The sequence below is a fragment of the Bacillus rossius genome, chromosome 1, assembly GCF_032445375.1.
Source record: "Bacillus rossius redtenbacheri isolate Brsri chromosome 1, Brsri_v3, whole genome shotgun sequence".
Lineage (NCBI taxonomy): Eukaryota > Metazoa > Arthropoda > Insecta > Phasmatodea > Bacillidae > Bacillus > Bacillus rossius.
The window spans coordinates 94,369,932-94,384,072 of record NC_086330.1 but is presented as its reverse complement, the minus strand read 5'-3'; the positions used below and the strand labels follow the sequence as shown (position 1 = coordinate 94,384,072).

General features: G+C 38.6%; 1 protein-coding gene across 3 annotated transcripts in view; it reads right to left on the bottom strand.

Moving 5' to 3' along the window:
* The window catches only part of LOC134540265 (uncharacterized), a 112,073-nt gene that overhangs the window by 37,671 nt on the left and 60,261 nt on the right, over positions 1-14,141 (bottom strand). For all 3 annotated transcript variants that reach the window (XR_010076437.1, XR_010076436.1, XM_063382924.1), the window contains exon 9: positions 13,327-13,637. Coding sequence is in view for 1 of the 3 variants with exons in the window: in XM_063382924.1 (XP_063238994.1) it covers positions 13,327-13,637 (311 nt within the window). In the remaining 2 variants the exon portion in view is untranslated. The remainder of the gene's footprint in view (positions 1-13,326; positions 13,638-14,141) is intronic.

Below are 14,141 nucleotides of genomic sequence, written 5' to 3'. Positions count from 1 at the left end.
GGGCACCTTGTGTTATGATTAACATAACCTAGTGATAATTAGAACCACAATAAAATAAAAACAACATTTATTTTGGTAGAATACTCAACAATAGTAATCTACATGACTCTAAACACAGATTTCTCGAATATGTCCAAAAGAAAACAAATTATGTCCAAATCTAGGTTCAGTTACGTTGGGCACATGTTTATTAATTTTCAAAAGTCTATTTGCTATTTCCCTCCAGCTAGTCAGACACGAGACTCGGACTCCTCGGACTACTGGACCTGTGTGCGACAGTTTGATGAAATAGTTCGTTGTTTCTAATAAAATTATTGAAAACACATCAATGCTAATTACGTGTGTGATTTTAATATTGTTCACTGGGACGGAGCTATCGACTCACGGCGCAAACATCTCTATATGAGTCCTGGTACAAGGGAATTTTTCAACCTTATAATTTGCGGCAAAGTCGTCGCCGCGCGCTGCCTTCATTTGCTGATGTTGTAGTGATTCGTACTCGCGTTTAACTACACCTGTGTAGTTAAACACGAAGCTGATCTGCTTCAAACGTCCAAATTCCGCACGGGAATTATAGCCGTAATCACGCCATATTCCCGGCGTCAGAAGCATTTCTTTTCTTGATATTTTAAATTTCACATTGTCTGTATTATCCAGCCAATCCAAACGTAGATTCTAAGTGTCATTATTAAAAGCCACCAATTATAATGTTATTGTTTCGAACCACGGCCGAATGTTGTTTATTTCATGCGTCGTTATGGCAACGTCCGAGGCCGCTGACGCTTGTGACCACGCCAAACCAAACACTGTCGAAAGTCCGGGAACAAAACAAAACACATGAGCATCAAAAACAGTTGCAGTGAACCTGTAAATACTGTAGTATTACATAATGGAAATGTGTCATGTATAAATTTTCTTTTAAAGACTTTTTAAACGTTATAATGTTTATCTGTTCGTCTGCCTCACTGCGGTGTACCGCTTATAAAAATGTAGCCAGGGCTATTTGGCATCATTCGTGTTTGGTTGTGTTGCTTTCCATATAGAGCGCGCACATGTAGTCAAATATTGATATCTCACCAATTCCATGCAACTCGCGCTCTCTGTCAACGACCGAGTTAACTACATTTCATAGCCCGCACTCTTTTGTGGTGTGTACTACGACGATAGTTACGTGTTAGTTCACGTAACAGATTAAATTTGCTCGCGTTCAGGTCACAGATTTTGTTTTTATTTTTAAAGTTGAAGAAAAGGTTTAGTTGAATGACATTAATTTAAATTGTTTGGCATGCTTTTGTATAGTCCACTTTTTTAAATAAACGTACTGCCCATGAATGGGCTTTGTTATTATAAATAACTTTACCTAACAAAAAAATTTTTTTTTACATAAATGTTGCACCCTTACTTTTCAAACTTGATTTTAGTACAGTAGAATCTCGTTAAGTACATCAATAAAGCCTCAACTTTTATACATAGTAATGTAAGTACTTTATTCTGAAAGTCTATATATTTACCTTAAAAAGGTAGTATTTTTGAATTTTTAAAAATAAAGTAGTAAGGGATCAAATGTTACATTAGCTTGGAGGCAAATATTTGTAAAACAACCAGAATTTAAAAAAAAAAATACAGTAGCCTAAATTCTAGGCCTACATATACAAAATTTATATCTGTCGAACACAAAATGACAAATGGGTAGGGCCTGGGATTTTCCGCGATCGTGAAAAGTAAGTACATTCGCGAAAACCACAACATTTCTATATTACACTGCGAATATATCCCCGAAAAGTACCATTACAGTATAATCCCGCCGATTTGACCCCCCTCTGATGCGTCCAATCTGTTTATACAACCGTTTTTTGAGAAACCGTGAAAAATTTGAGCAGAGAAAGTCGAAAATTTGAGTAAAATCGGCTGAAAAACAAGTTTGTTACACTTTGTTGGGCGCTATGTGTTCACGCTTATCTTGGCGAGAGCTGTACTGTAAGCAGGCAGACATACAAAAGACGGATAAAAATAGATACCACCCCTCTAGACTGTCCACGCGGCAGTGTCTTGCCGAGCTTGGCGCGTCCACTATCGCACGAAAAGCCGTCTCAGCTGTCATGTTATCTTACCCGCCTGCACGAAAAGCCACTGTGGTATCTTCTGCGAAAGCGTAAGAAACTCGTCCGGCCAGCCTGGCGGTACCGGCATTTTGACATCATAACGTGACGTGACGCTTACATCTCCCATCCCCTGCTAATTCTTCAAGGTACATCCCTCCCAGAGCCACAAACCATGTAAAAATACCTCCCCCCCCTTTCCAACTAACATTTCAACATATTCCCTCCCTTACTAAAGCTTCTGCGTGAGAAACTGTCAGCATCCTCCTCCCCTCCCACACCGCGTGCGACAAAAGCCAGGTTATATAGTCCATTCTTGGTAAAATAAATATTTTAATGGGCTTATACGACTGTCCTTCGCCGTTAATAAATACTTTATTGTCCTTCCCCGTTAATAAATACTTTATAAGTTTAAGTTATTATGATACAATTTGTTTATTAGTCACACAGCAGTTTCTGCTGAAAAATCACTAATACCTCAAATTTTATTGAATAGAAAAATTTAGCAGGGCCGTAAATATACCGTATTTACTTGCACATAGGTCGCCATCACATATAGGTCGCACCCATAATTTGAGGTCTTGAATTTGGTATTTAAGATTCCCCCCATATACGTCGCACCAGTAATTTAATGACGCGAACGGCCGGCGTGCCGTGCACGAAAGAATTAATGGGTACTGTAAAACTCTGCAGCAGTTGCCGCCTCCCGGGCTAGCAGAGCGCTCCCTTCCCCTCCATCCTTTCCCCCTCTCCACCTTGCCCCAGCCTTCCCCTCCGCACTTCCCCTCCTTTCCCGAGGCTTCCCGTCTTCCCTTCTCCTCGTTTCTCGAACCTTCCCCTCCGCCGCTTTTCTCTATTGTTCTCGAAAGACAGTTCGCCTGTATATAAGGCCGCGAGTTTGCTTAGGCCGGCACTGTCTTCAGTCACTCTCGCTCGTAGGCAGTCCGCTGGGAGGAGGCCGCGCTACTTATGCTCATGGTTGATTAGTTATGTTAGAAGCTTCGCTTTAAATCCACTATGGATCTCTGCCTTGTAATTTCCGCGTGTATTTGCTCAAGTTTAACTTCTTTCTTACGAGCCTTCTGCTCTTGATTGAGTGGTCTAGATGGGTCTTGTACCTAATTTTGTTGGATGTTCCATTTATCACCGACCTTAATTTACATGAGTGTTTGCTTGATTATTTGTTTTGCGCATTGGGCTTCCTCCCTGTCGTAATATTTTTGTTTTAATGTCTTTTAGCTGGGGTTCGCGATTCCCATTTAAATTTGCCATGAAAACTTATGTTGCGTGTAAACTTAATGCATAATTTAAAGCCTTAATATTTATACTTAATTGTTTGATAACGTTAGATAGCGTGAGACTTTTATATGATTTTTGTCTGCCTGCTAAGGTCTTTTAAATGTACATTAATTAAGAGAATTTTCCTTATGCGCAGTACTTAAATACGTGTTACGTCAGGCGCATATTTCATTGCGCAAATTGTTCATGATGCTCTCTTTTCAAGCATCTGTTTTATACTCATGTTTGTAAAAACCACAACGATTAATGGGTGTTGCCTGCACATTTGTTATATCTATTTGTACCTTAATATATTATCATTTTTGTTTAATGAATAAAATATATTTTTTTTCTACTTTCATGTTTTTTCTAATATAACAACATTTTCACAACTGCTGTTGTATCATACTGGAATGGTACACCATTGGTTCCCATTTAACTAGTTGAAGTTACATCGATCCCACTTACACCCAGCTTCAACTCGGCTACTACGAGAGCTGATAATGGCGTGATAAATTGTTGTAACAACAAGTACTCGTAATAACCGAATATAGAAAATTGAAGTCAAGTTAGATTTTTGACTTCTTGTGAAACCATTGCTTCTCCCCTTCCCTTTTTCTACTTGTTTGCCATCCAGGTGCAACATCGCCCTTCGTTTACCATTTTTTTTTGTGTTTACTGCGTGAACATTTTCAACAGTTTTTCCCCCCTTCTAAGAAGATGCCAAATAAATCTTTCGTTGCCTTTGTTGCCTTTAATTTTTTTTGTGTGTTTGATATCTTGTTATGAAAATACGCTTGGTTAATTAAGATATAAGATCAATGCTATCCTGAAATGCTGTGACATGTTTTTGGAGTAGATAATCACAGCGACAGACCGACAGGATGCGCTCCCGCCCTTGCCGCCAGCTATGTTTATTTTAACAGCAAAAGCAATAATCCACGACCCTTCACATTGTAAAAAAAAAAGAAGAAAAAAAAACACATTCGAATGCAGATGGAAATGTAACTATGCAGTAAAATAAATATATTTACGACCCTGCTAAATTTTTCTATTCAATAAAATTTGAGATATTAGTGATTTTTCAGCAGAAACTGATGTGTGACTAATAAACAAATTGTATCATAATAACTTATAAAGTATTTATTAACGGCGAAGGACAGTCGTATAAGCCCATAAAAACATTTTTTTTACCGAGAATGGACTATACAAACTGGCTTTTGCCGCACGCTGTGTGGGAGCGGAGGAGGATGCTTACAGTTTCTCACGCAGAAGGTTTAGTAAGGGAGGGAATGAGTTGAAATGTTAGTTGGAAAAGGGGGGGGAGGGAGTTTTTACATGGTTTGTGGCTCTGTCTGGGAGGGATGAGCCTTGAAGAATTAGCAGGGGATGGGAGATGTAAGCGTCACGTCACGTTATGATGTCAAAATGCCGCTACCGCCAGGCTGGCCGGACGAGTTTCTTACGCTTTCGCAGAAGATACCACAGTGGCCTTTCGTGCGGGCGGGTAAGATAACATGACAGCTGAGACGGCTTTTTGTGCGATAGTGGACGCGCCGAGCTCGGCAAGACACTGCCGCGTGGACAATCTAGAGGGGTGGTATCTATTTTTATCCGTCTTTTGTATGCCTGCCTGCTTACAGTACAGCTCTTGCCAAGATAAACGTGAACACATAGCACCCAACTAAGCGTAACAGACATGTTTTTCAGCCGATTTTACTCAAATTTTCGACTTTCTCTGCTCAAATTTTTCACGGTTTCTCAAAAAACGGTTGTATAAACGGAATGGACGTATCAGAGGGGGGTCGCATCGGCGGGATTCTACTGCATTGCAAAAAAAATTCCTCAAAAATTTAAAAAAATTTTCTTCACATCTAATCTGGTAAAATTGCAGCGACCTATATGCGAGTAAATACGGTATTTAATTTACTGCATAGTTACTTTTCCATCTGGATTCCGTGTTTTTCTTTCCTTTTTTTTTACGCTGTGAAGGGACGTGGAAAAGATAATTGCTTGAGCTGTCAAAATAAACATCGCTGACGGCAAGGGCGGCAGCACATCCTGTCGGTCTGTCGCTGTGATTATCTACTCCAAAAACATGTCACAGCATTTCAGGATAGCATTGTTCTTATATCTTTCGTTTATAGCCGAATGTTTTCTTATCTGATCCATACAAGTTCCTTCGCCACGTTTTGAACGAAAATAACCACCAGCCGGCTAGCATAGCCGAACTCGCGTGGCGCGAATTCACTTAGCGCGAGTATTTATCGGAACCCATTGTTCGGGGTATGCGAGTCCGAGGTGTAATATGAATTTAAAAAGTTGTCTTTTTTACACCATAGACTATTATTTGAATATGAAATATATGCAAACAAAGGTGATTTATTTATGTATTTGGATATATTTGGGGGGAGGGGGGGGGGGGTACAAAATGGCCCAATATCTCTATTACGACCATTTCGTTTATAAGTTCGTTTTTCCGGAAACCATGAGGGGTCGCATCAGCGGGAATCTACTGTATTTGCAGATCATTAATACTCACGCAAGGTTAAAGTATCCTTTAACCCAAGTCTTGTGTTTCAGCATAATTACCTTATTTTTACATAAGCCGTGTTCTTGTATGGTTTTGATGCTCAAAATTGATCTCGGGTATAGTTCGCACTAAGTTTCTTCTCATTTGTGCGCCGGGGTTTGTTCAAGTGGCAACCCCGTGTTCCTCCACTCCATTATGCCAATACCGTATTTATTGAATGCAAGCAAACTCAAACTTTTGCACTCTAAGAAAAATAAAAATAATATGATGCCGAATTCTTAACTACCGTGCACACTTGGCCGGATATGAGAACGCATTTATTGTATTTTGCAAAAAGTGTATAAAATATTATATCAAAGCAAAAGAATAACCTAATATCTTGTATTTATCCAAGTTGCATCATATATGGTAAAATGTAAACAAAACAAACCTGGTTTGTCCAGGTTAGCCAACATGGCTTCTACTAACTTCTCACGTAAGTGAATGTTTCCTTAACGAAGATCATACATTTCCCACACTGTGAGAAGTTTTGTTTTGTGTAAAGCTATACACATATGTTAGCGGCTAACAAATTTATCTTACCGTAGTTGTTTATTTTGTGTAACTTCGTAAATAACAAGAGAATAAGTAAATAATGATTTTGCAGGTACGAATTTAGTCTGCGCAGCGAGACTGGGATTTTGCGGGCATGCGTGACTATCATGCAGCCAGCATCTGTTGTTGACGTCACGAGCCGCGACAACGTTCCCAACGTAGTGGCATTCCACTGCTGATATTTATTTGCGCGCCAAGCTTAGTTGTTTTCGTAACAGCCTGTATGTACAGGAAAGCACCAGTACAACGAACTTCAGTTAAACGAACCCTTCACTTAAACGAACTCATTGTTTGGTCCCGCCAAAAACGTATATAATAACCTTGAATTTTATTTCATCTTAACAAATTTTACGACGGTCTGTTTCTTCCTGAAACAAAAATATTCACTTGAACGAACAAATTGAGGCAAATTTTGAAAAAAAATTTCCATCCAAAAACTTGTACTTTATTTTTAATTTTCTTATTCAAACGTAACAGTGCGTACATAAACAAAAACATAACCTACACAGAGCTGCCAACCATTACGGATTTTCTGTAATTATTACGGATTTAACACGGAATTACGGAGCATCGCTGGTTTATTACGGAAACAAGGCTTTGCGCTGCACGGTAACGGAAAATATTTAGTTTCTGCTGCGGTGTTTCGGGAATGCAGTTCGAATACATCACATGTTTGCGCAAATAACGGAACTAGTATGTGTACGCATGTAGCATGTACTATCGAAATAAGTAGATTAATTCTCGTGTTTTGAAATAATAATGGGATGGTATTACGATACAACTAGTACATATTCTCGGACTTTTCGTTTGTTGGCCACTTACATCACGATAATTTTTGTACGGTACCTTGGCTAACCTGTGTTTTAATTTTTTTTGTAAGTCATTTTTTTCATCATAGTATTTTTGTCATGTCTACAGACGTGAATTTTTTTTTACTTTTTTCAATAGTGTTGTGTTCTTCAGTGCCGGTTGTAGAAATGAAGCGTGACAGAACAAAAGTGTTCTGGGGGAGAAAAAAAGGACGCAATTCTTCAAAACTTTCGACCAGACCTAACTATTCAAAAGAATGGCCATGCTTGTCGTCTTCAAATGTTTTGGAACACCACGTGTTTTGTAATGTATACACGTGTGACTTTTCGATTGCACATGATGGAAGGGATGACTGTAGACGGCATATTGAATCAAAGAAACATGCGGATTATTTTATAGTCATGGAGAGCAATAAATCCATATCGTAGTTTTTTCGCTACATCTGAAGAAACGAAAGTAACGAACGCAGAGTTATTGTTTACAATTTCTTTTGTTTATCTTCTGTTGTTTGTTTATAAGACAGTTCTTATCCAACCAGGATAAAATAAGCAAATAAAAAGACAGTTGTTCAAAAGTATAACTTTGAATACTTTGAATTGAAGGTTGAAAATTTCCTGTAAAATTATTGACATTTCTTACATAATCAGATGATAGTATTATTCAAATAGTTTTTTTTTTCCTTCGATTCATTAATTTTCATTGTATTCATATACATAGGCCTATACCGTATTTACTCGCGTCAAGGCCCCCCTTTTTTTCCCAAATTTTGACTCCAAAAAAGGAGAGGGGGCCTATACGCGAATTTGGAGGAAAAAATAGATTTTTCTTTTCAAGTCGTGCGTCTTTGTTCGAATGAGGATGGGCGGGAGAGGCAGCGACGCGGCAGGATGGAGAGAGAGGCAGCGACGCGGCAGGATGGAGAGAGAGGCAACGACTCCACAGGGGGGAGAGGCAGCGCTTTGACAGGGGGGGAGAGAGGCAGAGGCAGCGCTTTGGCAGGAGGGGAGAGAGGCAGAGGCGTGGCTTAACCTCCCTCCTGCCAGCTAGCCAGCCAACCAGACAAAGGAGTGTTAGAATCCTTGACCCACTTCCCTTCCTCCTTCTCTTCCCCTCTTCTTCTCCGACAACATTCCACATCAACACAGTGGCAGCACGCGAGTCCAGCTTTCTTTATCTTTATGTCGTTTCAGATAGGACTAACTGCTTACGTCTGGCATACCTCACGACGGTCCTACTGAGAACAGACAAACTATAATACCAGTCTCTGTATCACTGCCACTTACATAATCACCTCCCACCGCTCACAATACATGGCTTGTTGTTTGATGCATGCCAAGCTGCCCTGCCCTCAGATAAACCCAGAAAAACACGTTTTTAAATTTTTTTTCTCAAAAATGTTTACAAAACAAGGAGGGGGGCTTATACGCGGGCGGGGCCTTTACGCGAGTAAATACAGTATTTTTCATTTTTTTTTTGCATATTATTGTCCTTGTTTTATCTTGTGTGTGTCATAATTCCTCAGGAAAAATTGATCGTGCATGATTTACGCGTACTTTTTTCATATATTTGTCATTACTAGGGATGGTGATTTTTTGTTTTCGCGAAATAGATGCAAAAATATGCTAAATTAAATTTTTTCCGCCATAAAATGCGAAATCTAGACTATTCCGAAATAAATGCGAAATCAAGGTAAAAAACGTAGATTCGTCTTCACTCTACACAATTTATTTACAGATTGTATTTCGTTTCATTTCCGTATCAAAAGAAACCATCATTTTATGGTGTATTCAGCACAAGTATCTTATTGTCACATCATTCACAACACTATTGTTCGTAAATATTGAATGAAAAATGGCCATCCGTGCCTCGCGATTGTAAACAAAGCAAAGAACAACTAGCTGGAAGAGTGTCCGTCATCTTGCAGAGTACAAGTTTTTAGGCCGCCATATTGCGACATCTCTGCTTCGCCGCGCTAACAATTCCCATTTTCTGGCTGTATTTCACGTGAAAGCCGTGTTCTTGTGTAGTCTGTGGAAGGTGGTGAGTTTACAAATACGTCATACTCGTGAATGTGTTGTATAGTGTTATTTCTCGTGGTAAAAATGGGACGAAACGTAATTTCCATTCACGATCGCATAAATGAATACAAAAGTGAACAGTTCTACGAAAGTGATACGAATATTTTAATGCGCAATTTATGTAATCGCCATTTGGAGTGGAAAAAAAAAAGATGTACTTGAAAAGCATATTAAATCTGAGGGACATCAGGCTGCAAAAAAAAGATTCACCGAGAAATCGGATGAAGGAAAAAAGTAGGTAAAACGGCAAGCAACGGTTTCTGGCATGATCGAAAACCAAAAGAAGGCGAAAATTGGGGGGGGGGGGGGGGGGGGGGGAACATTGAAAAAACGAGTTTCAATAAAATTATTTGTGCACTCTACATCAACTATGGCCATGAACACGGCTAAAAAATATTAATTGTAAATTTAAGTATTCAATTTATTGCACTCATAAGTGCTAAAAAGTTGTTTGGAAACCTGCCAACATAGGCTATCTTTGTAGTTGTGCTAGATCTTTATTTCTGTGGTTGTTAATAATTAATATGTGTATTATTTAATGCTTTTTAAAAATATACTTTTCTTCGGTAATGTAAAATGAGAGAATTGGCTAAATCTTGTTTTTAAAAATGCTACAAAATGCTAAATGTTATTATTTTAAATGCTATAAATCACCATCTCTAGTCATTACTGATGGTTGTGATTTGAGGTTGGCAGCTCTGCCTACGTGTCTCCTGACCATATATAAAGCATCAGCAGAGAGTATGTGAACAGGTTCTTCAAGCGGCCATAGACTAATGACTGAGATACTGAACCTTAGTACACTTGAGGTGTTTCATGTGTATCGGTATACATATTTATAACAATGCTTATGTTTCAGTATAAAGAACTTCAGTACAACAAACTCAACTATTTTTTGGTCCCTTCATGTTCTTTATAGTGAAGCTTTCCTGTAGTATGTTGCAAAATATTTCTGTCTAGAGTTTGAAAATGCTGAATAATACTTTGAGTGCTCGAGAACGAGCATATCAGTATCAGAAACATGGGTTTATTGTACTGACAATAGCACAGTGATGTGCAAATTTTGCAACTTTGAAGTTTCATGGGAAAGAAGAGATTCCAATGACAAACACCCAAAGTCGGCTAAGCATGTGACATCGGCAGCTGAAAAAAAGAAAATTTGTAGTTGCAAACATCTATAGCTACGTATCTGTTTTGTGTAACTGTTTTGGATTTAATAGGCTGTTATTATGCATATTAGTATATTCCTAGTATACATGGATTGTTTATTAAATATGTAAACTATTATATTCAAGAACTGCACAATTTAGGCAACATTTAAATTACCGGTAAAATTTCCATTGCAGAACGAAAATACTGACTTTAAACCACTGCTTTTCTAATTTGAAAGTACCGCTTTTTGCATACTGAAACCACAGAAATTTTCCAGGCCCTACAAATGGGTTAAACTATTTTGCAGATATGTACATTTATTGGGACAGAATTCCCTTGTTATCTCCTAGGCAAAGTCTCTTGCGACCAGCAGATAAAGATGACTGTTCGCACAGTTTAATAACTTTTTAGTGATCTTTTATTATTGTTGACAGTGTAGTGGGCACCAAACCAAATGACCATGCCACATCTGCATTTTTCCTTCAATGTGAACTGCTTGTGTTTCTTTTTATCTTTTTGACCATCCATCCTGATTAAAATATTCAATCAACAATATTGTTTGCCTCGCGCCACGTCAAACGTAAACAAACCTCGCATCCATAGATAACCATAGCGCATAGCGCCGCACCAGTAGTGCGCGTCGCAAGCATGGCTGTGCCAGGCGACATTCCTATCTTCATGGCAACACAATTGAAGCGTGTCAGCCATGTTGTTACACAAAACAGTTCAAAACTTAACCTGCATAAATTAACATTGGATATAAGTTAAAATATAATTTTTATTAAACGTTTGTATCTGCGTTAATAAAAACTTTTAAAACGTGCTCTACAAATAACCAAAGCTGCGCAGCTAAAAACAATTGTCTTGAAGAGGAGCGAGACAGCAATCGATTGTACAGATCGTCTCGTGCACTAAAGTGTGTGATCCATGGAGGAGGAAGAATGGCGCGTTATACTGTACTATGATTCTATGAATCGTTGAGACATTGTTTGTTTACGTTTTATACTTGTTAACGATTCTTGAAAGCGATAAAATTAATCATACTGTACTTTTATATTAAAAAACCCCAGCACAAACACAGTAACAATTAGGTAAAACTTTCCTGATACAGTGAAACCTCTATTTAACAAATCTCAAGGGACCAAAAATTGTAGTGTTTGTTGTAAAGGGGTTTGTTAAATGGAGGTTTCGCACGATATATTTCTAGTCACCATAAAGCTTCACATAAATGGCTAGAACTGTCTTTCTGACTGTTTAATACAATATGAGGAATTAAACATGAAAAAGTACATAGAATACACTTGTTTAATGGCCAACCATTTGATGCTTGGAAATTATCAATTCCCATCCCCAGTGCTTCCTGGCATGTCTTTGTTGATGTTTGATGCCCTAGCCTCCATTAACAAGTCAAAAAGTATCTTGTCCAAATCATAATTTTTACATACTTTCACACGTTTTCGATTTGTCCCTACCAGAGAAGCGTTGTTTTCGATCTGTTCCCGGTTGGATAATATGGTCGAAAGTGTAGACGCCGGGATGTCGAAACGTTTAGCTATATCACTTTTTTTTCCACTTTCATCAACTGCATTTAAAATTTCTAATTTTATTTTAACGTTAATCTGTCGTCGCTTTTTAGGATTAGAATTCATTTTACAGTAGTAACGTGTTGATTTTCGTAACTACGTGTGGAAATAAATAAACAACAGTGAAAACTGAAAAAACGGAAATTGTACTACACCATAGTTAAAAGTATTTGCGTGTGCGCATCTTTAACCATAGAAACGCAAAATACACTAGTTGTTCATCTTGCCAGAGCTATGGTACGAGAGGTTTCCGCCACTAGCGCTAAATGTACCCGCCATTTTGAACAAAGTGTGGCATGTATACACGACGTGTGTTATCCATGATGCTTTGTTTATTTATTGCCTTCCGCGATGTTGCTTACTATTTTAAGGTTATACGCACGTATTTTTAAGCAGTGAATGCAAAAAAAATTAGTGGATGTCTTGTAGGAGATGTTTATTTTTGCGTGTTTTTCAAAAGCGGCAGTTCGTTGTAAAGGGAATTTCACTATTTCGGAACAAATAAAATTCGGTATTTAGAGGTTAAAACAGCATTGATCTTATGGCGGTTCGGCGGGACCAAAATTTTATTTCGTTGTATGGGGTTTTTCGTTAAATAGAATATTCGTTAATGGAGGTTTTACTGTAACTGGAAAATAATGGTCGTTGTATTGAAAGGTAGGATACGTTTATAATGTTAAAGTGAAATATTTTTACATTGTTTACAATGGTGTTTTGAGCGGGAATTTAGAATCATACGTTGAACTGAAAGATACGTTATTCTGAAGTACGTTGTAACGGAATTTCACTGCATAACAATTGCGACGATTATGCTATAAACACAGTATGTCAATGTCTGGATTGCACATAGGATTTTATTTTCAATAAATGTTGCAGTTATCATGTCCTCATATCAGGGAGACCTAAAATTCTAAATTCAATTTCTTAAATTTTTTCAGGTCAAATGTTACCACATACACCCGCAGCATGTGCTTAGAAGCTCGCGTTCATCATGGCTGGCCGCACTGCCACATGAGACCAACCCAGAGTGTGTGGCGGAAACGAAACCACAGGATAACAGTGACACCCACAACACTTTCCACTTTGCAAAACATTAGTACACACACCCTGGGATTATAACCTAGACCACCTTGGTCTCTGCAGTACAGAGCCTCGGCTATGTGCGAGTCCAGTGCACCGGAGAGGTGACGGCTCCTCACCGGCATTGCAGTCGGTGGCGGAGCTGGTGCCAGACACGTCAGCCTTCAGGCTGGAGGTGGAGCTGCTGTCGTCGAGCGACAGCAGGCTGCTGCTGTTGTTGTCCGTGGAGCTTCGCCGCTCCTTGTCGAACCTGGGCGACAGGCCTCGCCCCAGGTCCTCCACCTTGCCCCCAGAGTAGGCGTCGAAGGTGTACGCCACAGATCGCTCGATCACTGGCATCGATTCGTCGCTGAAGTTGTGCACCTTCTTGTAGTGGAACTGCAGGCACTGCTTTGTCGTGAATGCTGCCACACAGTTGTTCTCCTTGCACCTGCAGGCAACATGCTTGAGACCTCAAACACTTGCCACAACCATCGCTCTACAGTAAACCTGGACATATCAGACACTTCTCGGTAACGTATTGAGAAGTCTTAGCGCGAGCTCTCATTATCAAGACAGGTATGCTACATACAAATAAAAAAATTTAAAATTGTGGAATTTAAGATACCATACTAATATTTTTTTTCAACTGTGGTGTTAATGTAGCTCACTGTTAACAAAATAAACTTAAATAGTATTTTAGTAATAGTAAATTATATATATATATAATTATATTTATATATATAATTATATACAGTAGAGCTTCATTATAAAGAACATGAAGGGACCAAAATTATGACAGTTTGTTATAATGAAGTTCTTTATACCGAAATCACAATAATTGCCTGATTTGGAGTTTTTGACATAACTCGATCTTGTTAAAAAACAAAGTAGAAAATCTAATACCAGTATGAGTGGTACAAGCATCAATTACTTTAACAGCTATACGTTGGGA